Source organism: Carassius carassius, chromosome 11 (assembly GCF_963082965.1).
Source record: "Carassius carassius chromosome 11, fCarCar2.1, whole genome shotgun sequence".
In the NCBI taxonomy this organism is placed as follows: domain Eukaryota; kingdom Metazoa; phylum Chordata; class Actinopteri; order Cypriniformes; family Cyprinidae; genus Carassius; species Carassius carassius.
Window position 1 is genome coordinate 16,899,935 of NC_081765.1, and position 23,686 is coordinate 16,923,620.

A 23,686-nucleotide genomic window follows, 5' to 3' on the forward strand; every position below is an offset into this window, starting at 1 on the left:
TTAAAATAATATACAATAACGTGAGATGAATATTTTTTTTTTAAAAGAGAGAGAGAGAAAAAAAGACTTTAATCTACATGGATCAGCTCGCCCCCTCATGGACGCAATGACATCAAAACACGCTTGGGGCATCAAATGACCAGACATGTAATTACTTACAATAGTCTACTTATAAGAAGAAGAAAAATAAGAATGATGGTTTATTTTAGTGCTCAAGTCAACTTACAAAGCATAAATCAAAACAAGTGCATTTTTCCACAAATTTCATGCAGTGAGGCCAATAAACGTAGCTACGCTTAACATCTCTATCTACCAACCCGTTGCTATAGCTGTGCTTTGATCACCAATGCTTACATATGACACACTGTACACTGGGGAAATGAAGTCAGACAGAAAGAAATGACAGTCAAACTAGACAAAAGATATTATTTTATTTACAAGACTAAAAATATTTCTTAATGAAATAATTATGCAATAAACGTTTACTGAGCTTATATTTTAAAAAATGAATAAAGGACCCACAGCATACACATAAAACACTGTTATTCAAACAATAAAATATCCTGCAAAGCTATTTACACTAATATATCAGTTTATTTATATGTAGACAAGTGGAAAAAAATACAATCTCTAAAAATGTCACTGTATGGTGACTTTGCAAGTGAAATTTAAGGCAGACGTCTTGGTCAGAGTGTTACATTTCTAGCATTAAAAACCCTTGTATAGTTCTCTTTAGGTTTCTGTCAAAAGGTCTGATTCTAGTCAATGTACCCCTCCGGTTCCAAAAGAAGATACTGTTGAAGTGGCTTTGGGACAGGAAGCCTGGCAACGAGCGAGCAGCAGTTTTTCTCAAACTGTTTCCTCAGTGCAGACCGACACAGATGCTGTAAACTACGTGGCTTATACTCCAGTGCAAAAAGAGACTCATAAAAGGTTCTGTGAAACTAAAAAAAGAAAAAAGAAAAAGAAAGAGATGTGTTAATATGGTACAATAATTCCAACAGCATCAGCATGCATTGACTCATTCTAAAACTGACTATTAAATATTTTTGAATCATGTTTCCAAAGTTTTCATCTAATAGTGAATGCAAAAATCCTTGTGAAATGCTGAAAGACTAACATGAAAAATATCCTCAGGTATAGCCTCAACCCACTTGGAGGTCACAGGAACAAGTGTGTATGAGTTAAACAGGATTTCCACAGTTTTAGGTGCTTCTGCACAGGCTGTTAATACCTTAAAAAAGAAAAAAAAAGTATTAAAAAGTATTACATTTTGCCAACTGTTCATACCAAAAAATAAATCAAATGAATGATGATTACGACGTAAACAAATTAATAGATTTTAAACCATCTTTTTTATTGAAGAGTGTATATTGTGTGAGTGTTATCTTGTTGATGTATAGAATAAATCTCAGGATTATTATCTCAGTGTTATCAGTGATCACCTTCAGCAGTGCTTGTGGCCAGACTTTAATAGAGCCGCGATTTAACAAGGTCTGAACAACCTTGTGAGGTTCCCACTCTTGCCGAACCACAGAACTTTGTAGAACACTTGATAACGGTGAGCATCCGTTATAATCAATGGCATTGATATCAGCCCCATTGTCCAAGAGAAGCTCCACCAACTTAAGCTGAACATTGCGTGCTGCCTTGTGTAGAGGACTGCGTCGCTGTTTATCAGCCAAATTAATGTTAGCTCCATAGGCCAGGAGGAGACGACAGATCTCGAGGTATCGTTCATCTTGGCTGTCGACTGTCTTTTCTTGGGCGACTCCACAAACAACTCCAAGTGGCGTTTCACCTGAAGAGCTGCTATGGTTCACACAGGCTCCGAATCGTAGGTACAGCTGTGCATGTTGGGGCAGACCATGTCTAGCTGCCACATGCAGCGGTGTTTCATCCTCTTCTTCACTGGATAAGTTCACTTTGGCACCATATCTCACCAAGGCTTTTGCACAACTGCAATAGAAATTGTAATAATTGTAAATAAACTTTGAGGTGAAGAATTTGTTGCTCATATTTGCACTACACTCTTAAAGAGATTAAATATTATTAATATGGATTTCATATAAGTTTGTACGGGTGTATAATGACTTATCATTTTAAGAATTTTATAATTACTTTTAAATTATACTTATGATTATACTAATTATAAGGTGTAATAACATATGTAACCCTGGACCACAAAACCAGTCATAAGGGTCAACTTTTTTAAATTGAGATTTATACAACATCGGAAAGCTGAATAAATAGGCTTTCCACTGATGTATAGTTTGATAGGATAATATTTGGCCAAGTTCCAACTATTTGAAAATCTTGGATCTGACTGTGCAAAAAAAAAAAAAAAAAGAAATACGGAGAAAATCACCTTCAAATTTGTCCAAATGAAGTTCTTAGCATTGCAGATTACTAATCAAAAATGACGCTTTGATATATTTACTGTAATAAATTTACAAATTATCTTCATGGAACATAATCTTTACTTAATATCCTAACATTTTGCCCCAATTTTTCTTAGTTTTTTTGGCTATTGCTAAAAATGTACTCCAGCGACTTAAGACGGTTTTGTGTTCCAGGGTCACATATAGTGTATTATGTATCATATTCATATTATGATACCGTAGTGACTGTGGTGTTCTGCAGAGATGTAAGGCAGTCAGTCCCTCATCTGTCATCTGGTTAGGATTAGCCCCATGTTCTAGCAGCAGCTCTACACATTCAGTGCTGGCATTTACACAGGCCTCATGAAGTGCCGCTTTTCCTCCTGCAATAAGGTTGGGGTGTGCGCCGTGTTCCAGTAAATATTGCAGACATTCAGTGAAACCTTGAGCAGCAGCAATACACAGTGGGCTTGTCAGTTCTCTTTTATACTCCAAAGACCAAAGACCTGGAATGGGAAATATTGTCAGAACATCCCAACTGATGTGTTTTAATAATTGAATGAACATTATAGAAAACACTCCAAAATTATTATTATTTATTTATTTAAAGAATCACTTTAATATAAATTACACACCTGACATACTGTTCAAAGGTTTGGGGTAAGTAAGATTTTTTTTTTTTTTAAGAAATGAATACTTTTATTCAGCAAGTATGGATTAAATTGATCAAGAGTGGCAGTCTTTTTTTATTGTATTTTTTTTTTTTTAAATCTACTTGAAATAAGTGCTGTTCTTTTGAACTTTTATGGTACTTTTATGTAAAAAAGTGCATTAAGGTTTTCACAAAAAGATTAAGCAGTACAACTGTACTTCTAATCTGTTAAAAATATTAAAAAAGTAAATTTATTGAAAGTAGAAACAGTAAAATAAAGTCTAAAAATAAAAATGATAGTAAAATAAATAGATATAAAAATACATCTAAATATATAAATCTAATCAAAATTGTCCATAGCTGCAACACAATATGTTTGTTTCATCTCTGTTATCAGAGAATAAACTCAATTTTTCTTTTATTCATCAGTACAGCACAAAAAAGTACAACCTTTTTGATACACCTCCAAAGTATTTTATCCCATAAATGACTGTTTTTACCTGAGGGTCCAAAGGTGGTGTCTGTTTTAGCTTGCCACTCAAGTTCCTCACAGCTCACATTGTAAAAGACATCAACATCAATATAGTTCCTTTTAAGAAGGTTACGAAGCCCTCCTGTGTCTCCCTTCACTACAGCTCTGTAGAGCCATAATGAGCGTAAATGAGCTCTTTCCCAATGATCCTGTCCTAACTCACAGTTATCATCCAGCAGAGCCTGCCATCCATTCAGCTGCACGGTGGAACAAAGGTTCTCAAAGCGCATAGTTCTTAGCATCCTCTTACCTTTTCAAATGGCTTAGGCTTTCAAGGACTTGAGTTTATATAGTGCTAGTCATGTTTTCCTGTGGCTTTAAGCACTTTTTGCCTCTATTTTTAGTAGGCCATTGTTCTCCATCCGTCGCTCATAGCTTACTGGGGCCATTTTTAGTTGTTGATGTATGAGATAGATACTAAATCCTTTGAGCCTCTAACATCTATGCCCATTTGTTGCCTTTTGTTTTATTTGAATAATGGACCCGTCTTTCCAGGATATTTAAGCTCCATTGTTAAACAGATCAAATTTTATATCCTACTTCCATGTATGTTAAAAAGTGCATGCAGTGTCACAGGTTTAGAAGATATTTAAAATAGAAGCAGAGTGTTTAATTGCAATGGCATAATCTCTTGTTTTTTTGAGATCATTCATTTCGAGGGCACGCCAGGAAAATCTTTACTGGAATCTGCAGAATGAGTGTAGGGGTGTTGCATGGAGACAGACCCAAACAGCGACTGGGATCAGGGTTCTTGAGTATTGGTCTGTGAATGTCATTCATATGCACAGAAGATTACCACAATCCCTTAGAAATCCTGTGTCAAATCCACACAGATTCCTCACCTCAGAAATGCTGCACTCGCCCACAGATAGTATGAAGCACAATGCTGTGAGTTAAGTGATAAAGGACTTGTAGAGCATGGCATGTTTAGTCTATTTTAGAAGACGCAAGCTTTGTTATCCTTGCATGAACAGCTTCAGTATGTCAGTGTGTCTCATGTAAGATGCCTGTCTCACCAAAAGGGAGTGCAGGGAATGTGATGGGCGTTTACTTGCAGACATGCTGCCCATGGTAAAAGCCTGGATTACAGTATGACTCATATATGTTATTTACATATTCAGATGATATCCAGCTTTACAGCAGGTCATTACCAAAATGGTTAAATTCGATTTTTGTTAAAAATGTCAATTTATATTGGAGAACAAAATTCCTATTAAGAGGGTAGTTCACCCAAAAATGAAAAGAATAACTTTTGTTCTTCTTTGGAACCATATTAAGATATTTTTAAAGAAAATATCAAGCAAGTATGATTAAGGTTCTGTATTTGAGGTTCGGCTCATAGATATCTATGGTTCCATTAAAAACCTGTAACATCCATGGAACAATTCCAATGTACAAAAGGTTCTTTCTAGTGGAAAAAGGTTCTTCCTACTATGTATGTATGTATGTTTATATGTGTATTCAAGCATAAATTAAATGTGTCTCTTCTGAAGACTTGGATTGAATCAAATTCAACCAAGTTAAATCAGTGTGTGTTTTGTCTAATGGGTTTGGAATGGTGGCTGCATTTGACAAAACCCTATGGGTATAGCTGCACATTACAGGGGTGGGGGAGATCCCCCTCAGTTGAACTCTAACAAAGAACCAGGTTATGGCAGGGGAGGCCATACTCTACCATACGAAAACACCACCCCTGGTTTATAATGATATAAGGATTAGTAGCTAAATGATGACAGAATTTTCCTTTTTGGGGTGAACAACCCCTCTAATAATTTGTATTAGTTTGGTATATAATTTCTATATGCTGTAAGAATAAGACTGATAAAAAGATCAATGTTCCGTGCAGTTTCATTGTTAGCCTAGCTGGTTAACCAGCATAACATTGTTCACCAGCAAAATATGTTAGTCAACCAGTGTTATCAGAGAGACCAAACTTGTTGACTAGCATTTTTTGTTGGTGAACAACATAGTTTTGCTGGTTCACCAACTAATCCAGCACAAAACAAGCAGTAGAGCAGCAGGGAGGCTTTCTGGTTAAACTCTTTTAGAAGCCTGCAAAGTATGCTGCATCCCATTCTGGGGACCAGACTTTATACATGTTGTTGTTATTCACATCCGATGCACAGCATATGCTGCTTTTCAACAGGATACTGAAGCTCAAGAACATGACTGATATGAATATATACAGTATAAAAGCATTGTTGAATTTGCCAATTTTAGAAAGCTTTATACTTTTAAAAAGTCCACTCTGAAACATTTTGAAAGATTAATTACACAAAGATTAGTGTACACATTTCTGTATGCTTCAGACCAATGTAATGATGCTGAACTATAAAAACACATTTTCATTGTCTTCCTTAAAATAACATTAGACAATCATTGTTTCATTTTAGATCTTGGTCTTTTTCATCAAATCTGACTCACCCCGTTTCTGAGCAGTCCATAGCAGTTCATCGCTCTGAAATTCAAGAACTTTGTTCAGTTGCTCTGGATCAGAGACTCCATCCTGCATGTTTCTCCAGTGGTGGGTTAGCAGGTCATTGAGAACAGGGGGACACAGAAAGTCCATCCCTGGTTGTTTATGACCCTTGGTCCTTTCTTTCCTACCCCCCTGACTGCAGTTTAAAGACGACCGCTTTCTCTCTGTCAAGAACGTGGCCTTTCGACTAACAACAGATGCCCCACTACCTTGGGAGAGCATAATAATGACAATCCTTTCCACTTCTTACCTTTCTGATTTTATGGCTATTTATATTATCACTGTTGCTCTATAACTTGTATTTTTAGTACAAATGACGTGATCAGTGCAGGGCAATTGCATGACAAGGGGGCCTTGATCATGTTTTCATCAACAACACAGAGGCTGAGTGTTCAGAGAGGTCAGTTCAATAAATATGTCAGATGCACAGCTGAATGGAAAGCATCGCTGGTGATTTCACCACTGCACAAGCTAAATATATAATCTCCATTTCAACAAATCATGAGGTGCAACGGCATTGTCCTCCAATCACAGCTGACCGGGAATCTGATCCTCAACAGTCCTTTAAATTGTGACCTTAATTCTGAAAGTCCCCTGATCTGTCAACTGTTATTCCAGTGACAAGTGAAAGGGCATCAGTTTCTCCTTAGTGCAAACTCTTTATTTTATTTAGCATTAACTACACTGATCATTGGAATAAAGTAAAAACTATTTGTACATAGATATGAATTTTGATTGCTATTACGGACAGTTCTTATGCAGCTGTGTAGGTGTATGTGAAAGTTAACATTGGCTGCACAATAATACGACCTCAGATGTAACCATAAACATGGGCTGCTGAAGTTGAATATCTCCCAGTGAGTTGATGACATAAGTATTTAAAGGGATAGTTCACCAAAAAAAGAAAATTTGATGTTTATCTGCTTACCCCCAGGGCATCCAAGATGTATGTGACTTTGTTTCTTCAGCAGAACACAAACTGAGATATTTAACTCAAACCGTTGCAGTCTGTTATATAATGCAAGTGGATGGGAATCACGGATAAAACATACAAAAAAAAAAAAGTAACCTGCTCCTCATTGACACTCTATCTACAATCTCAATTGGGAGTGTCAATGGTCAATTTGAGCGATAGGTGGCGGTAATGCGCTTATAATTCTGCGATCCGCCGTAAAGCAAGCAAGAAGAAGACGACTCACTTGCAAGCTGTGTCGAGGACGCGCAGTACATTTCAGACAGTTCATGCTTTTTAGTGCATGAGAGGGAGTCTTTAAAGTTCTTTCATACTCAGGATCACTAGAGAGATGGATTAGGGACTAGGGTTTAGGGACCTTTGTTACAAACTGGGGCCATTTGCGTAAAGACAGTAATAGTTTTTGGTCGCAAATTAAACTTTTTTAAATTAGACAATTTTTATGTAACTGAATAAAAAAAAAAAGAAAAAGTTAATGCAACTGGCCCCTGAATGTTGCTTTTTAAGGCTGACCTATTATAACATGAATTTACACACTTTACATACTATTTACAAAACCAATTAAGTATAATTATTAATAATGTACTGAGTCATAAACTTTTCTTTTTATTGAATATATTCTTAATTTTACATTTTAACTTTATATTCTAGAATGTGGGAGCGACAATAAAGCATTTAGTTGAACTTTAGCTTTTCAGTTTTCGCTTTTGTTGAGGATAACTTTTACAACATCAGAAAAACTTGATTTTGACAGTCTGACACGTATAACGAGCACACTCACACCTTAAAGAGAGAGCAGCCCGGAAAATGGAGTGCAGATGGAAGAAAACAAAACTAGTAATATTTTATATCGCATGGGGGGAAAAGTACTTCTACTTATAGAAATGCTCTAAAACTGCTAGATTTGCTTACATTTTGTCTCTTTTAGAGGAAAACAAACATAGCCCCAGCATTTATTGAAAACAGTGGCTAAATTAACGAAAAATAAAGCATCAACAGGTGCAAACATTTCCCAACCACACAGCATTAATGACTTTATGAACTTCTTTACTTCCAAGATTGATACTATTAGAGATAATGCAGCCGTTAGCTACAGCATCGCATCAGGCATTGCACTATAGATTCACTGAGGAACAATTCCACTCAGTCTCTGCTATAGGAGAGGATAATTGTATCAACTCAATATATATCGTATAAACTATATCAATTCATCAAAACCAACAACATGTATGTTAGACTCTATTCCGTCTAAGCTACTAAAAGAGGTGTTTCCAGAAGACATAGATCCTCTTCTAAATATTATTAGAATTTAATTATGATATGTCCTAAAGTCCTTCAAACTGACTGTTATTAAGTCTCTCATTATCCTAGAGAATAAGCTAATTACAGACAAATCTCAAATCTCTCTTTCCTGTAAAAATACTAGAAAAGGCAGTATCATCTTAGATATGTTCCTTCTTAGAGAAAAAATGGATATGTGAGGATTTCCAGTCAGGATTTAGGCCTTATCATAGTACTGAGACTACTTTCATCAGAGTTAAAATTATCTGCTCTTATCATCTGATCATGGTTATATTTCTCTATGAGTGCTACTGGATCTTAGCACTGCGTTTAACACTATAGACCACAACTTACTTTTGAGTAGACTACAAAATTATGTTTGCATTAGTGGAATTGCCTAGGGTTAAATCTGACCATCATCAAATCATAGCAGAGGTAGCGAGGAATCATAATGATCACAAGTACAGTATGGAGTACAACAGGGCTTAGTACTAGGACTGCTGCTTTTCACGATTTACATGTTACCCTTGGGAGATATCAGGAAACATGATGTTAACTTTCACTGTTATGCTGATGATATTCAGCTTTCATACCAATTCACAAAATTGAATGCAGAATGCATAGCTGACATGCAAAACTGGATGGCTAGTAATTTCCTACTGCTAAATTCTGAAAAAAAAAGGGGTGTTAATTATTGGACCAAAAACCTTCACATGTAATAAACTAGAACACTGTCTAACACTTGATGGCTGCTGTGTCAATTATTCGTCATCAGTTAGGAACCTAGGTGTGCTATTTGATAGTAATCTTTCCTTTGAAGGCCATGTTTCTAGCATTTGTGTAACCGCATTTTTTCCATCTTAAAAAAAATATATATTTAAATTACAACCTATGCTCTCAATGTCAAATGCAGAAACGTTAATTCATGCTTTCAAGACCTCAAGGTTAGATTATTCTAATGCTTATTAAAAAAATAAATAAAACTCCAGCTGCTCCAAAATACAGCAGCTAAAGTTCTTACTAGAACCAGGAAGTATGACCATATTAGTTCTGTCAACTCTGTACTGGCTCCCTATTGAACTATTATAAAGTACTGAGTGGTTTGGCTCTTGAGTACTTGAGTGAGCTCCTATCGCATTATAGTCCTTCACATTATAGCCTATAATGGGGGGAACTTGACATCAGGGTATTTCATCCAATCATCATTTGACAACTCTACGATGATATCTGGATTTTCTTTGCTTGCCTCTGTGAGAAGGGTCTGCACACATGAAGAGTCCCCCTTATTCTGTACTTCTTTAAGAGCCTCAACAAATTATGATTCAACAGTGGGTCGTCTGACATTATGTTTCATAACACTCAATAGGGTTTTCCCCTTTCAAATAAAGCCTGAGACGAATAAGTTTAATATGTTGCGCATCTGTTGCTGTTCTCAGTAGTCTAAATATAGACAGATCTGACTGTAAGTTGATCTAAATGTTTATAAGACTGGCGCAAGCAGACTAGGCCTATACTAAATTACACATATTAAACGTATACTACAGTGAAGCAGTTAAAAGCAAAGAAACGTGAACTAATTTGATTTGTTGACATGTCATTTTAAACATACAAATGAGCACAAATTAGAACTTCTCCATGTGTAAGCATAGATGTCACTACAAGGATCTGATTTAGGACACAAATAACGGTGGTGTTATGAGAGGTGGATTTTAGACAGTGAGAGGATCTGTAAGGCATGCCTACTGTGATCAGCTGGCTATGCTGTTCTGAGAAGAGCAGTTCTGTGAGCTGCTGGAAGCCTAATCTACTGCTTTAACAAAATGCTGAAATGGGTTTCTGAAAGAGCAACTCTGTAACCTGCGTCAATATACGTGCTAAATAGGATTCGAAGTAGTCTCCAAACCTCCCCACATTTTTGTTTTCCAGCTATAGTATCCAAAAAAAAGATAATAGGCCTCGGAGCGTTTGGTGTGGTGGTTTGTCCTCCAGTCCAGCAGGTGTCAGTGTGGAATCGCAGAGGCAGAGCAGCAGCGGGGTTGTTGTTTCTCATTAGCCGTTAGCATATGAGGCTCCTGTAAAACATGCCGGTGTCTGTCATGATGTCTGAACTTGATGATGAAAAGCTGCTGTTGCAGTTTGAAACTCAAGAGTTGGAGGTAAAAACAGGCACTCATTTGTTAATGCCTTTATTCCGCAAATGTATGTTATCTGCTAAACTGCTACAGTATCTTGGCTGTCTGCTGAACAACCTGTAAAGACAACTCTAGACATCAATATAAGATAAAATAAATATTACCTTATTGATGTTATAGCGGAATGTAACTTGTGTGTTAATGTATATGAAGTTTTGAGTGTAACATTAGTAATAATGTTCCTTTTGCACGTGTTTATTTGTTATTGTATAACAGGCGTGCTTGTCTTACTGTTTTTATGTAAATTGTTATATTCCTTAATATTCGCCATTTCCATCAGTTTTAAAACATGTTACCTTGTACCCTAGGCTCCTGGTGGTATTGCTACGCCTCAAGTGTATTCCCAGTTACTAGTTCTGTATCTCCTGCACAATGACATGTGAGTATATGTATAATGTTAATTCATATGTTTATTATCAGTTGATTCTGCCATAACAGTCATTTGCTTTATGCAGGAATAATGCCAGATACCTTTGGAAACGGATACCACATGCAATCAAAACAGTGAGTTTTATGTTTGCTTTCAGTTAGTCTAACATAAAGTAAAATAAATTGCAGGTGTCTAATATGTTTTTTAATTACAGGCAAACCCAGAGCTGGCCGCTATATGGGCCGTAGGACAGCGTATTTGGCAGCGAGACTTTCCAGGGATCTACGCTACTATTGCTGCTTACCAGTGGTCTGAAAGCATTCTCCCTGTGATGGAAGCTTTAAGAGGTACTGAGATCACACGGTTTGGGGTTTATGCTGTATATGATGCTGTATTCCTGAAATGAGATCTATAATGAAGTGGGATAGAATGGCCCTGAAATTTTCGTCTGCTCTGTGGTCCTTCTTATCTGTTTAATTGAACACATCCTCGTTGTGAACTGGCATTTAAGAGATGGAAGGGTCACGATGCTTGGAAAAGTGGACTAAAAGCATTAATTTTAAGTATATATATATATATTTATTTATTTATTTATTTACAGTTGTTTTAGCATTTTAATTCAAATTGTATTAATATTATTTTAAATATAATAATTATAATTCAATATAAATGCTTTATGTCACTCTGTGGCCCCTTGGTTGAGAACCACCACTGATCTAAATAATCTTGAAATGAATGTTTCTGTCCATATTGTATTCTCAGTGCATCAGTAAATTCTAAATTACAAAAGTAAAGTTACCTTTTATATTTTCAGCATGATAGTTTCTAATTTTATACAGTGTTCCTCTTTAAATGTTGTTGAACTTTACATCGAGGTTGATCTTTTTCTGTGTAAATATAGCTCTTATTCTGGCAACTGCTTTTATTTAGTAATATGTTAACCTCAATGATAGGAAATTATAATTTTCTGAGAATTTAAGATATTTATTGATTAATAAATGGGATTAGAAAATAACAATGGCACCAACTGGAATTAAATTAAAATGTTGAACAAATAAGGGTAATTTGCATCGAATTGTTAATTAAAAAAAGTTCTCTAAAAAAATAAAAATAAAGGAAAAGAAAGAACAATCTCTTCTTCAGCTCTGTTTCCAACAAACGTCTGTACTGGGTTAAAGGAGAGATCTAATTGTATGCTTAGCATTGCTAAACATATTCCTAGACAGAGACAGTGTAACCGGATATAATGTTCCATTCGCTATCATCCCAGTTTTTATAATGAACTACATGGCTAAATTACTTTGATTGTAAATATGAATGTTTTAGTGAGAGAAAGAAAATATAGGTTTTATATTTCTTGACACAATTCTCTCTTGTCAAACAACCTCTACTTCAAGTGAATTACTGCCAGATTTAGTTAGATTTGAGAATTATACTTTGTGTGATTTATCTTTCTGTTTGACAAGCATAAATTGTTTAGTAACTATTGAATGTGGATGGATGTGCAAGAAAAAAAAAAGGAATTAAAAAATAATGATATAAGAAATTTGTGCTGGTAAATGGCATGTATCTTGCTGCAGGATCCCATTTCAAGTGGTTTATGACTAAACTTAGCTCAGGCATTAACTTAGCATATTCATAGGCTAAGTGTGAATACTTTGAAGGATGACTGTTTGCAGAGACAATTAAAGTCTGCAGTTAATTTATCATTAGAGTGCTACATTTTGTTGTATCATTTTCATGTTGGAAAGTATGATTGCAAAAAGATTGCAAAAGCTATTTTGCAATCTCATTGATATTTAATATAGTATCTTCAGGGATCAAGCTAAAAGCCTTCATTTGATCCCTATGGGCCAGCACATGACCCACCCAGGCCAAGGATAGGTTAAAAATAACCCTTTCCATGTGTTCATGGGGTCCCTATGTACTGTGTTTTAAGACATCAGCAGTTAAAAAAAAAAAAAACAACCCCCCCCCCCACACCAAAAAAAACAAAGAAAATTTGAACAAGAAAATATGATTGTGATTGTGGGTCGTTTTTCAAAATTAAGTATAACTTAAAAAATACTATCCTCAGAGTACTAGGAAAATAAAAAGAATGGTGGAGAGGTACTTATATTCTTTTTTTTATTTTTTCAGTATCTGGACATTTATTTAAGGTGGCAAGTCAAAATAGAATTCTTATTTCTTAGTGTGTAATTTAGTGTTTTCTTCTTGTGAAAAATATTGTAATTGATATGTACAGGACATGAATGAGCAATTAAAATTTAGAGGGTGTTTTGTAACAGACAGGGTTTGTTTTGTTGAAACTTGTTTGTCACCCCAAAATTATTTCAACATTGAAATCTCACTGTACAGGAAAGGGTAGGGGTGTTATGGTATCATCGTGACACAACACATGGGTTTAAAGGGGTGGGATTTTGCTTCTCCAAAAAATGGATCTTGAAACCAAATGGATAGGATTGTGGGCTCTGATTGGTTGCAGGAATGGGCTGACACCCACTGGCTGAAGGTAGTATAAAGACCAGGGCCACTTTGCCCCAGAACAGATCTGACAACTACAAAGAATCATTTACTGCTGTGCCGCAGCTTATTTTTCTAGTCTTTTTTTTTCTTTTTGGGAGACAGCCATCGAATTTGTACAGCAAAAGGCTACAAAGTGACCATTGACATGGACATTCAGCGAACATCCTCTTTGGTGGGGTCTCCTGGGTCCATGGAGAGCCTTGAGAAACAGCTAAGTTGCCCAATTTGTCTGGACATGTTCACCAAACCAGTGGTGATTCTGCCCTGTCAGCATAACCTGTGTCGAGGATGTGCTAGTGATCTTTATGACTCTCGAAATCCTTATCGTTTCTCTGGTGGTGTATTCCGGTGCCCTACTTGCCGCTTTGAAGTGGTTCTTGATCGTCATGGCGTGCATGGACTTCAGAGAAATCTTCTAGTTGAGAACATAATTGACATATACAAACAGCAGCAGGAAGGTGGAGGTGGAGGCAGCACCACAGAAACGCCAATAAAACCCAAAAGCTCCAGGGAGCCAATGTGCCAAGAGCACGAGGATGAGAAGATCAACATCTACTGTGTGAATCACCAAATTCCCACTTGTTCCATGTGTAAGGTGTTTGGCCAACATAAAGACTGTGAGGTGTCACCACTTGCTAGTGTCTATCAAGCTCAAAAAGGAGAGCTGAGTAATGCCATCGATGGCCTTGTAGCAGTGAATGGTCGCCTTCAAGCATTGCTTAACCAGATGGAGGAGGCCTGCACAGCTGTTCAGGGCAATGCTCAACGTGCCAAGCAAAGGCTTGGTGAATGCTTCGATTCTCTGTATGCAGCCTTAGAAGAGCGTAAGAGTGCCCTCTTGGAACGTATAAGCAAGGAGCAGGATGAGAAGATATCTGCCCTCAGGAATCTGGCCAGGCGTTATGGGGATCGACTTCAGGCAGCCACAGAGTTAACAGACACGGCAGTGCAGGCGCTGGAGCAAAGCGGTGCTGCAGAGTTCCTGCTGGCCTCCAAGAACCTGATCTCCCAGACAAAGGACGTGACGAAGAGTGCACTGGCTGAAGAAAGGCCTGAGCCAGGCTTTGAAAGAATGGACCATTTCACTCTGGATACAGAACAAGTGGAGACTTTGTTGTCCAAGATGGACTTTGGAGGAGACAATGATGAGGAATTTGAAGATGCTGAAAATCAGGAAGAGGAGTGAATGGGTTGCACTGAAGCAGTGTGTGAGTGTCTTCGAGGGAAAATGGGATGGGATAAAGGACAAGTAGATTAAACAAGGACTGTGTCTATGAGAGGGAAGAGGGTTTAATGTTTATATATCACTGCCAAGCAGTGTCAGCATTAAACCTAGTGCCATTTTTATACTTTTTATAATGGAGAGTAGTTGCTGTTGTCACTCTAGTACAGGGGTCACCAAACTCGGTCCTGGAGGGCCGGTGTCCTGCAGAGTTTAGCTCCAACCCTAATCAAACACACCTGAACCAGCTAATCAAGGTCTTATTAGCTATACTTGAAACTTCCAGGGAAGTGTGTTGAGGCAAGTTGGAGCTAAACTCTGCAGGACACTGGCCCTCCAGGACCGAGTTTGGTGACCCCTGCTATAGTAGTTATCTTCCTACCTTTACATGTTTTACTCCAGCAATAGATCATTGTATCATTTTACAATATGTGGTATGTTCAGTTTACTCCGATATGAACTTAATGCTTTGATATTAAATAAAATATTCAAACTTATTGAGATTTGAGCTTATTTTAAAATGTATTTTATTTCATCAGATGTACAGTACAAATCTAATTACATATGCAAGGATCATTTTAAACGGAGTATTTCGGAATTACTAAATTAGGTAACCTTTTACAAGTAAACTCTGTGCACTCTTTGCCCTTAACTTTCTTCTCTGGTTAAAGGCACATGCTATTTTTAAAAGGTAAGAGGATGAGATATGACTGGGGGACCTTGGGGGTAGAATACCAGAATAGGACAGATGGACACTGCTTTCACCTTCCCAGCACTGCCTTGCTCAGCACCTCTTGGTATTTATGATTGCGGGTCAAGGCGAGAGAAAAAATCAGGAACTAGGACTGGGAGTCAGTTTGGCTAGCATGTATTGACAAGCACTGAAAATAAACAAGAAACATGCAAAAAAATCACTTTAAATCCTCCAAATGTAACTTATTCCTGGCGAGGTGCTAAGACCAGACATATTTCACACATCAAATGAATCTGAACTTCTTTCTGTAGAGGGCATCCTTGTATAGCATGTTTCTGTCTGTGTGTAATCTCCAAATGGCGGTCCAGTAGTCACTGCTGACCTCCCTGGTGTTGCATATAAGTAGCTGTTAGGAAACACTGTTGATAAGAGAGTTGCTATTTATTTAGTTCAAGGACTGAAAAGGGTTTGGGCTTCAAGGCATACTTAATTATCTTTGTTTGCTATAATGGAGTTTATGTAATTTTACAAAACCAAATTTTATCTCTAAGTTTCTTGAAGTAGTAGAAGTCAGCTTCAGTTTAATCAGAAGTATAACAACTGCATTGAAAGACTCCAAGGCTGCATTTATTGGATTATTTGATGTGGTAATTTTGGAAACCATTATTACAATTTAAAATGACTTATCTGTTTTTAATATATATTAAAATATAAATTATTCCTGTGTTGGCAAAGCCAAATTTTCAGCAGTCATTACTGCAGTCTTCAGTGTCACATTATCCTTCAGAAATTCTAAAATATTGATTTGGTGCTTAAGAAACATTTCTTATTATTATTGGTGTAAAAAAATAGCTGCTTTTTTATATTTCTGTCTATATTTTTTTCTAAAAACAACAACAACAAAAATCTTACAGATCCCAAACTTCAGAACACTAGTGTAAATCTGCATGTTCTTCACCTGTGAATAGAGCATTTGGTAACTGTAAACTTGCTTTTACATGTTGCCTCTTTCAAATGGGTGTGAATTGCTGTCAGTATAAAGTTTTATGACTGTTGTACACTGTTTTGCAAAGAGCAAACAGCTGTTACTTCGTTCTTTGGTCAAAATAAGTTCTTTTTTATTTTTTGGGGACATTCATGTGCACAAGTGTCTTGAGTTAATTTTTGTTTTTTTGTGTTTTTTGTTTTTCAAGAGAAAATAATGGGTTGTCTTAACAGTAACTTCAAAAAGCCCAGGATATACCAAGGCACGTATGACACCAGTTACTGTTTTTTTTACTTTTTGGAGCACTCAAATTGAGTTATGGCACTCTGCGTTTGTTTTATTGTCCATTTAAAGTCTGCTGCATTTAAATTACGATGTAACTTGTATACTTTTATACATCTGTCACTGAAGCACTTAGACAAATGAATGAGATAGATCACTATCTACCAAAGTGCTCCATATAACACAGTACTGTGAACAAGCAAAGACTAGATAACTCAGCATTAATAAGTAATTTTAAATAATCTTATTTTTGTTTTTATAATGCAGAATATACATCCAGCAGCAGCGTGTCAGTCTGGGGCTGTTCACTTCTAGTTGCACGAGTGTGTACTCGAATGCCTTGACAGTGTAGCATGATCACACATAAAATCCACAAGCATTCTGAGCATTATCCTACTTACTTGCATTCACATCAATCCACAAGTCGTCCTTGAAGGTTAGGCTATTTTCATACAAATCAATGTAAAACCAATTAGGCTACTTTTGTGTCATCCTTTTACGTTTGGGAATAAATCATAGTGAAGCAAATAAATTAGTTGCAAAACTGTATCCACTCACATGTTTAACTTTTTGTCTGGTTGTTATGGTCAGAAAAACAATTAATACAGTCACATTACTACTGTATATGCTATAGCCTAAGAGATGATGATCACTAGATTTTATTCAGGTGTTACTATAATGATTTTGTAAGTGGTGATCAGCAACCAGATATTGATAATGTGGAAGTTGCTGCCTTTTAAGTGCACTTTCTAAAGGTTTGTGATACCACTTTTACTATCACCAGTATTTTTTTTTTCTTGTCCTTGCTTGGGTGTGTGCAAGCATGGTACAAGGTTTTCAGAATATAGTGTGAAAGGGAAGAGCTTACAGGTGTGTTGGGAGATTGGCACGTTTTAAAAAATCTTTTAGTTTTTTCTCGTGCATTGTGTTTCTTGCAGAGTCAACGCGTAGGAGGGCATATGGGCTTGTAGCACAAGCTTACACCTCTATCAGTGCAGAGGACTTTGCTGCCTTTGTGGGATACTCTGTAGAAGAGGCAGTCAAAGGTACATAGTGCTGCAAAATATTTGAGATTTTTTGGATTAGCGATTAAATAACTGATATAATATGTACATATTTCTATCCACAATCTATGGATTTTCTCTACTTTTCTTACCAAATTATACCCATATCTCCCCCTCCCCCTTTTTGTTGTTGCTTATTCTAATCCATTATATATATATATATATATATATATATATATATACACACATTTAAACAAGCCTACATTTCTTTTGGAGTACTTTGACGTGTTTAGTCATCATTAGAATAAAAGTAATTTCCTTTGGGTGTGATTTCTTATTATTCTGCTAAAGCCACTTGTATTGCTTTAAAGATAAATCTGAACAACCCTCTATTGTCTTTATGTAAATGTCTGTTTCTCTTTCCTTAAAGGCGTAGTAAGTCATGGTTGGCAGGCAGATCCAAACACCAGGATGATCATGCCACAGAAACCAGGTGGGGGCACTGTTTCACTTCTTATTACCAATAGGAACAGATGTTTTTTGTTTTTTCCCCCTCTGCTCTATGACTCACTCTTCGATAAGATTTAATTTAGGGCCCCTCCTCTGTACAAAGAGCTTGTTTAAATGAGTTAATGGTCTGGAAGTAGTTTTTTTTTTTTTTTTTTTTTACAACAACAAGCGCGTGTATTGCTGACTTAACTCCGACTCCATTTTTATCCTGATCATGTTTGTTCCTGATTGGCTCTCAAAGTTTCTTAAATATTCCTTCATTTTGTAAACTACAAGAATGAGTTTTTGTTCACCTTGTGTTCTTCGTTCTGAATTGTGCTGTTCTTTGTGTTGTGTGTTTTAGTGCACATGGTGTTTTATGTGTTTGTCTGTAACCCTTGAGAACTATTTTTACGAGGAACATTTATTCCGAAGGAACAGGAACAAGCAGCATATGGGTTTATGCACGGGCTTCGGGAGACTGTGCAGATGTCTGTAATGCATTTAAATAACTGAATGCGAAATGATTCCCAGTACTGATGACCTGCAGCTTTCACTAAAAGAAGCTGATGTTTATTAGTTCAACACAGTTGCCATGACATTTTTCCTACTTGCAGAATGTGTTGCATCTGTAACAGACTGTCTTGCACACATATTCCTTTGCTTGTTCTATGCACAACTTTTGTTTACATTCATATGTCAGTGTGTTATAGAGCAGATCGTAGAGGACTTGAAGGAATCCCCTCTTCTCTCATGTTTCTCTTCTGCCTTCCTTCCCCTCTCTCCAGATCCGCCCCCAGTCTCTCTAGTTCCAAACGAACAACAGCTGGCCAGACTTACCGACTACGTGGCTTTTCTTGAGAACTGATAAGCTCTCCATCCTTTTCCATCCTATTCCTCCCCACCTCTCAACTACTCAGTTTTATGGAGGAAAACTCTGGTGTCCAGGACCCTTCACACACACTCTCATCTGTCCTGCCTCAGTGATGGAGCCACCATATTTCTTTTTTTCTGTTTTGCTTCTTGAACTTGTCAACCACAGTGATGTAGGACAGTGTCCAAATTGTTTTAATTGTGTAATTGTTTGTAACAAAATCGCTCATCAGAATCAATCTCCACATTCGTCCAGATGTGTAATTACATTTTTGTCATTTTATACATTTTGGCACATTTAATCAAATGGCTTCTTCCTACAATATTTAACACTGGTCTCATTGTTGAGACCATGCATTCAATTATGTACTATGTAAAGAAAATTATCTTACGTTGTTGCATTGAAATATTTTTGTCTTTTTTTTTTTTTTTTTTTTACCACTAAAATGTTTCAAACAACCTTGTTACTGCTAGCAAATGTATTGTTTAACAGTGCAAACACATAAAAGTTAAAGCAGCTTATTGTGGGAGGCACACAGCTGTATTTAAGATATTTTCCACTCTCTGAGAAGTGTTTTGTTGACCGTGCCTCTCTGTCTGTCTGTTATTCAGATGTTTTGCACTGTCTTCTTGATTTCTCAGACAGTGGTTTTGAAAAAGAAGAGGAAGCGTTCCAGCTGTTGGCTACTGTCACATCCTTTCAGCTTGAGAATAAAAGTGTGATACATATGCGCTGAAACAATGTGAGAATATTAACCTCATTTTAGTTTATGTTTGTCTTTAAATTTCATCTTCCATATTGCGTTTGCTCATTTTACATTTTGAGGTTGCACCTGCCTGGTCCTATCCGGTCTTTGATTTAGCAGATATTAAAATTTTGGATTTGTGTTTAGGTTTCTGATTGACCTGAGGATCAGTATCTGGCCCAAGGGGATCTAAAATGTAAAGATTGCATGATATGAGAGGTGTAAAAAAGGATAGCGCCAACTGGTGGCCAATCTATTTAAAATTTCTCTGAGACCTTTTAAGGCCATGAGTCAAACAGGCACACAGTTTCATTCCAATCAACTTCTGTTAACCTTTTTTAAAGGGCTCTCAAAATTGATTGGCCAATGGCGGCCATGTTTTTTTCAAGATACGCCAACACATTCATACGTAGATATCAGTGGAACCTTTGATAAAGACACAGTATGCTAAATTTCAAGACAATCAGCCTAACATTTGCATAGTTGCATCCATTTTCATGTTTGTTTCCCCCTGTTATAGAGCCACCAAGATTCAAGTGTTCTGAGTTTGGTGAAAATATCTCATTCCATTCAAAAGTTACAGCCATTTTAGTAAAAGTGGCCCCACCCACTTCAAATGTTTTTGTGTCCAGTTACGACCGACAATGGAACTTCAACTTTTTTGATGACTTTGGCTATTTAGAGTCCACAGAACTTTTCTGCTCTAGTTTGGTTCCGACTGAGTAAAAAGCCTAGGACTAGTTTGCAAAAGTAACAAATTAATTAGTTTTTCTTGAGCTGAGGATTCCAATGATATACACTATAACCAATGATAGATAGGTTCAGGAGTTGTGGACAAAAATGTGCAAAATACTTGTTATTAGTGCTGTAGCACCCCCTATTGGCTGTTTGGTGTCTTTGCCAACATTTCGCTAAATTGAGCTCTACCATCCAGCCAAGTTTCAAGTCTCTACGTCTATACCTTTTGGTCTGCATGAGCAGTTTTATATGGAATTACATTTGGTTCAATAAAAATGAACGAAACTTTATAAAACTCAATGTAACTTTTTCAGAAACTATCAAAAATATGCCATTACAAAAGAAGAAAAACAATGAAAATGAAAAAAATTAACTCAGTTACACAAATTTAACAGGCTCTTCAAATATGCTTCATTCTTTGTTAATGTTTTTCAAAGATTCGTTTTTGCTAATCGAGGATTCTGAATGCATTGCCACAGATTTCACTTGCGCTTCGCAGTTTTTTGTTTGGTGTTTTGACACAAACCTCTCTTGGGGGCAGGGTTAACGGTGATCTACTCTGATTGGATAGTGAGCTTTTGATGGACAGGTGTTCTCTAACCGTGAAGTACAGACGCCACTCAGTGGCACACATATTTAGTTTCTGAAAAAGTTACGTTCAATTTTATAAAGTTTCGTTCATTTTTATTGAAGCAAATGTAATCCCATAGTTTTACAGCAGATTAATAATAATGGTAAAAATCCTTACAATTACAATTGGGTTTCATTGTTTTGTGCTTAAAAAAAAAAAAAAAAAGTTGTTGGAATGTTGCCAGATGCCTCATTTGGTTGGGCATTAATTTCCCTTGTGCATTAGTGTGACTAAGACTGACAGGACTTCCTTTTGTATTTTGAAACCTTGCACTTTTGAGAGGTTAATGCATTAAGCTAAAACCTGCAAACCTTGTTTTAATTATCGCTTGGACCAGCCGGATTTCCTTCAATTTTATATTTTTGTTTTAGCTGTTTGATCAAGTCAAAAAAAATACAAATAAAAAACTTCAAAGGAATAAATGCAGACCAGCTGAACTGAGGTCTTTGACATCGGGAACAGTCAAAGGTCACAGACACAGGCTTTACTGGAGCAGCTGGGGTGTGTGTGTGTGTGTGTGTGTGTGAAACTGCTCAGCCATTTGTTAAGCCAAATTAAACTGAGATCCACTCCTAAACTTTAAAAGTTAATGTATTTTGCTCGCTATTGTATTCTTCTTGACAAATGATAAATCAGCATTGTTAGGATAGTGTTTTTCTTTGCTTTCAAATAAAACAAACACCCATGTGGTAGGTTTACAAAAGCTAGGTCTTACCTCTTCTTAGACAGATGTTCATAAAGTCCTTTTGGCCATTCCTAATGAGTTCGCCTTTTCCAAGGGTTAAGGGTTATGTCTCTATCCCATCATGCTACATGCCGCAGATGTGACGTGCTTTAAAGGTTAGCAGATTTCAAATTCTTCTCTTGCTTCTACTACACTCCTCTCTGAGGAGACTATCATATTTTTTTCTCTCAACAACATGAAGTTTGAAATTCTAAGAATGAATCTTTAGTAATATTTAAGAATTTTCTGCTGTTGCTACAGAAAAAGTGTGTAAAAACAGTAAAACGGCTTTGTCGCTTTGTACAGAACTTTAATATTGAGCATATTCTGCATCTGTTTAAAATTTGGGTTCTGCACTGAAAGTGTTGACATCCTTCAAATCTGAACTTCTCTCCTTATTATCAGTGTTATGAACAGCTGAGGAAGAAGGGTTCATTGTTAAAAAAAACAGAGTAATAGATTTCTTGAAATTTATTAAACAAATACCCTGCCACATGTGAAGGGAAAATGTTTCCATGTGGTGGATGAGTCATGGGTCAAAAACCTATGAAGTATTAAAACCGTGTGTGCGCTTGTGTGAGATGGAGAAGTAGGTTTTTTAAAATACAGTAGCAAAATATTCTGAAGAAGCTGTTTTTTCTGACTAATATATGGTGCAAAACTCTATGAAATCTTTGAAGATTTTACATTTTATGGTTGCCGCTGAATAGGGGTGGCAATTGTGATTCAAGAATGTGCAGTGCTTACAACCTCAAGCAGTTTAAAGAGTGACTTGTTTAATTTGCCCCATATGGGATTCCATGATTTTAGCTGATCATTGTATAGGCTATTTCACATGCCTTGTTAGTCCATAAAAAGTCAAGAGCTGGATAACATTGCTTTGTCATTACATATCTGTATGTAAACAACGGAAGAGGTTGGACCAACATGAACACCAGGGCACCACACATGAATGTGGCGTCCAAATACAAAGCGCACTGCAGTCCATATAGCAAACATTTAGCTTCTTCTCTCTGGTGAGATGAGCTCACAAGGATTAAAAAACAATCCTTTTAAGATAGTCAAACAAACTGCAGCTGCTTTTTGTTTGGCTCCAAGTCGTCGTGCATTTTAGTTCCAGTATTTTGATCTTAGATAAAAAAAAAAGAAAAAGATTTATCCTCTTTCTACAAATACTTATTGTCATTGTTTTTCTTTGTGCAGAGGTTTAGCTGTCATCCAAGATTTATGTCTTCTACGTTCTCTGCTTGTTGAAGTTGTTCAGCTGTCTGGGTGATCCAAATAATTCATACAACCTGTGTAATTTTTATTATTATTATTATTTTTTTTTTTATCACAATTTGCATGGACACGGTGTAATTATCAACTGTGCCACCTGGACAGTTGACCTGAAGCCCACCCAACAGGACAAATTAAGTTTACCAGTCCTTTCCAGGGCCCCCATATTATTATTATATGCTGCATTATGACTTTCTTATTAGGCCTACAACATTATCTGTCTGTTTGTCTGTCTTGTCTGTCTGTCTGTAGTACAAATGTGCATAATGAAGTTCCTATATGCACATTTTTAAGAGCAGATAAAGTGTAAAGGTGTAAAAAGTCAAGGACAGACTGTCCCGGTCAGCACTATTATTAAGCTGTATTTATTTGTCAGCAACAACACTTTAAAAATGACTGAGAAATTGCTTGTTATTTCAACCTGCCACAACTCTAAGTTTAGAGTACTTTTCCATGGGCTTCAAACCTTCACAAGTTAACTGAATGTACAGGCCAAGCAATTACATAATGCTCCCTAGAAGCTGAAGTTTGAAATCACTGAGATAGAGTGGGTCATTTAGAATAATCAGTAGCACAAGGAAGTGGATATTTTTAAATGTTTAACCAGAAATGTCCATACTTGCATGTGAAAAAT

The 23,686-nt window shown here is 36.6% G+C and overlaps 3 protein-coding genes across 6 annotated transcripts; 2 read left to right on the forward strand and 1 right to left on the reverse strand.

Annotated features, from left to right (window-relative positions):
- Window positions 1–245: 245 nt before the first annotated feature.
- Window positions 246–10,321, reverse strand: LOC132152916 (ankyrin repeat and SOCS box protein 18-like). 3 transcript variants are annotated; one of them, XM_059561907.1, is made up of 5 exons: window positions 10,202–10,321; window positions 2,620–2,887; window positions 1,446–1,959; window positions 1,121–1,234; window positions 246–944 (listed from the first exon to the last, which is right to left on the reverse strand). In XM_059561907.1, the coding sequence occupies exons 1-5, from the start codon at window positions 10,209–10,211 to the stop codon at window positions 759–761; spliced, it is 1,092 nt and encodes a 363-aa protein (XP_059417890.1). In that variant the 5' UTR covers window positions 10,212–10,321; the 3' UTR covers window positions 246–758. The 3 variants fall into 3 exon arrangements, with proteins under 3 accessions (XP_059417890.1, XP_059417888.1, XP_059417889.1); XM_059561905.1 differs by lacking the exon at window positions 10,202–10,321 and adding an exon at window positions 5,990–6,388; XM_059561906.1 differs by lacking the exon at window positions 10,202–10,321 and adding an exon at window positions 3,534–4,412.
- LOC132152918 (COP9 signalosome complex subunit 8) lies at window positions 10,294–19,142 on the forward strand. Of its 2 annotated transcripts, XM_059561909.1 has the most exons (7): window positions 10,294–10,454; window positions 10,799–10,869; window positions 10,946–10,994; window positions 11,075–11,207; window positions 17,508–17,615; window positions 18,004–18,066; window positions 18,851–19,142. In XM_059561909.1, the coding sequence occupies exons 1-7, from the start codon at window positions 10,380–10,382 to the stop codon at window positions 18,928–18,930; spliced, it is 579 nt and encodes a 192-aa protein (XP_059417892.1). In that variant the 5' UTR covers window positions 10,294–10,379; the 3' UTR covers window positions 18,931–19,142. The 2 variants fall into 2 exon arrangements, with proteins under 2 accessions (XP_059417892.1, XP_059417893.1); XM_059561910.1 differs by lacking the exon at window positions 17,508–17,615.
- Window positions 11,075–14,770, forward strand: LOC132152917 (E3 ubiquitin-protein ligase TRIM63-like). The gene is made up of 2 exons (XM_059561908.1): window positions 11,075–11,207; window positions 13,489–14,770. Exon 2 carries the CDS (start codon window positions 13,532–13,534, stop codon window positions 14,570–14,572), a length of 1,041 nt encoding a protein of 346 aa, XP_059417891.1. The 5' UTR covers window positions 11,075–11,207; window positions 13,489–13,531; the 3' UTR covers window positions 14,573–14,770.
- Window positions 19,143–23,686: the final 4,544 nt, after the last annotated feature.

What these genes read in the sequence shown, in the direction of transcription:
- LOC132152916 (XM_059561905.1), bottom strand. Translation starts at nt 6,266, where the DNA reads ATGCTCTCCCAAGGTAGTGGGGCATCTGTTGTTAGTCGAAAGGCCACG. An exon ending in AGAACACCACAGTCACTACG is followed by an intron (nt 1,960 to 2,619) that starts GTATCATAATAT and finishes TTTCTATTGCAG; the next exon opens with TTGTGCAAAAGCCTTGGTGA. An exon ending in TACCTGAGGATATTTTTCAT is followed by an intron (nt 945 to 1,120) that starts GTTAGTCTTTCA and finishes TTCTTTTTTTAG; the next exon opens with TTTCACAGAACCTTTTATGA.
- LOC132152918 (XM_059561909.1), top strand. Translation starts at nt 10,380, where the DNA reads ATGCCGGTGTCTGTCATGATGTCTGAACTTGATGATGAAAAGCTGCTG. An exon ending in TATCTCCTGCACAATGACAT is followed by an intron (nt 10,870 to 10,945) that starts GTGAGTATATGT and finishes TGCTTTATGCAG; the next exon opens with GAATAATGCCAGATACCTTT. An exon ending in TGTAGAAGAGGCAGTCAAAG is followed by an intron (nt 17,616 to 18,003) that starts GTACATAGTGCT and finishes CTTTCCTTAAAG; the next exon opens with GCGTAGTAAGTCATGGTTGG.
- LOC132152917 (XM_059561908.1), top strand. Translation starts at nt 13,532, where the DNA reads ATGGACATTCAGCGAACATCCTCTTTGGTGGGGTCTCCTGGGTCCATG.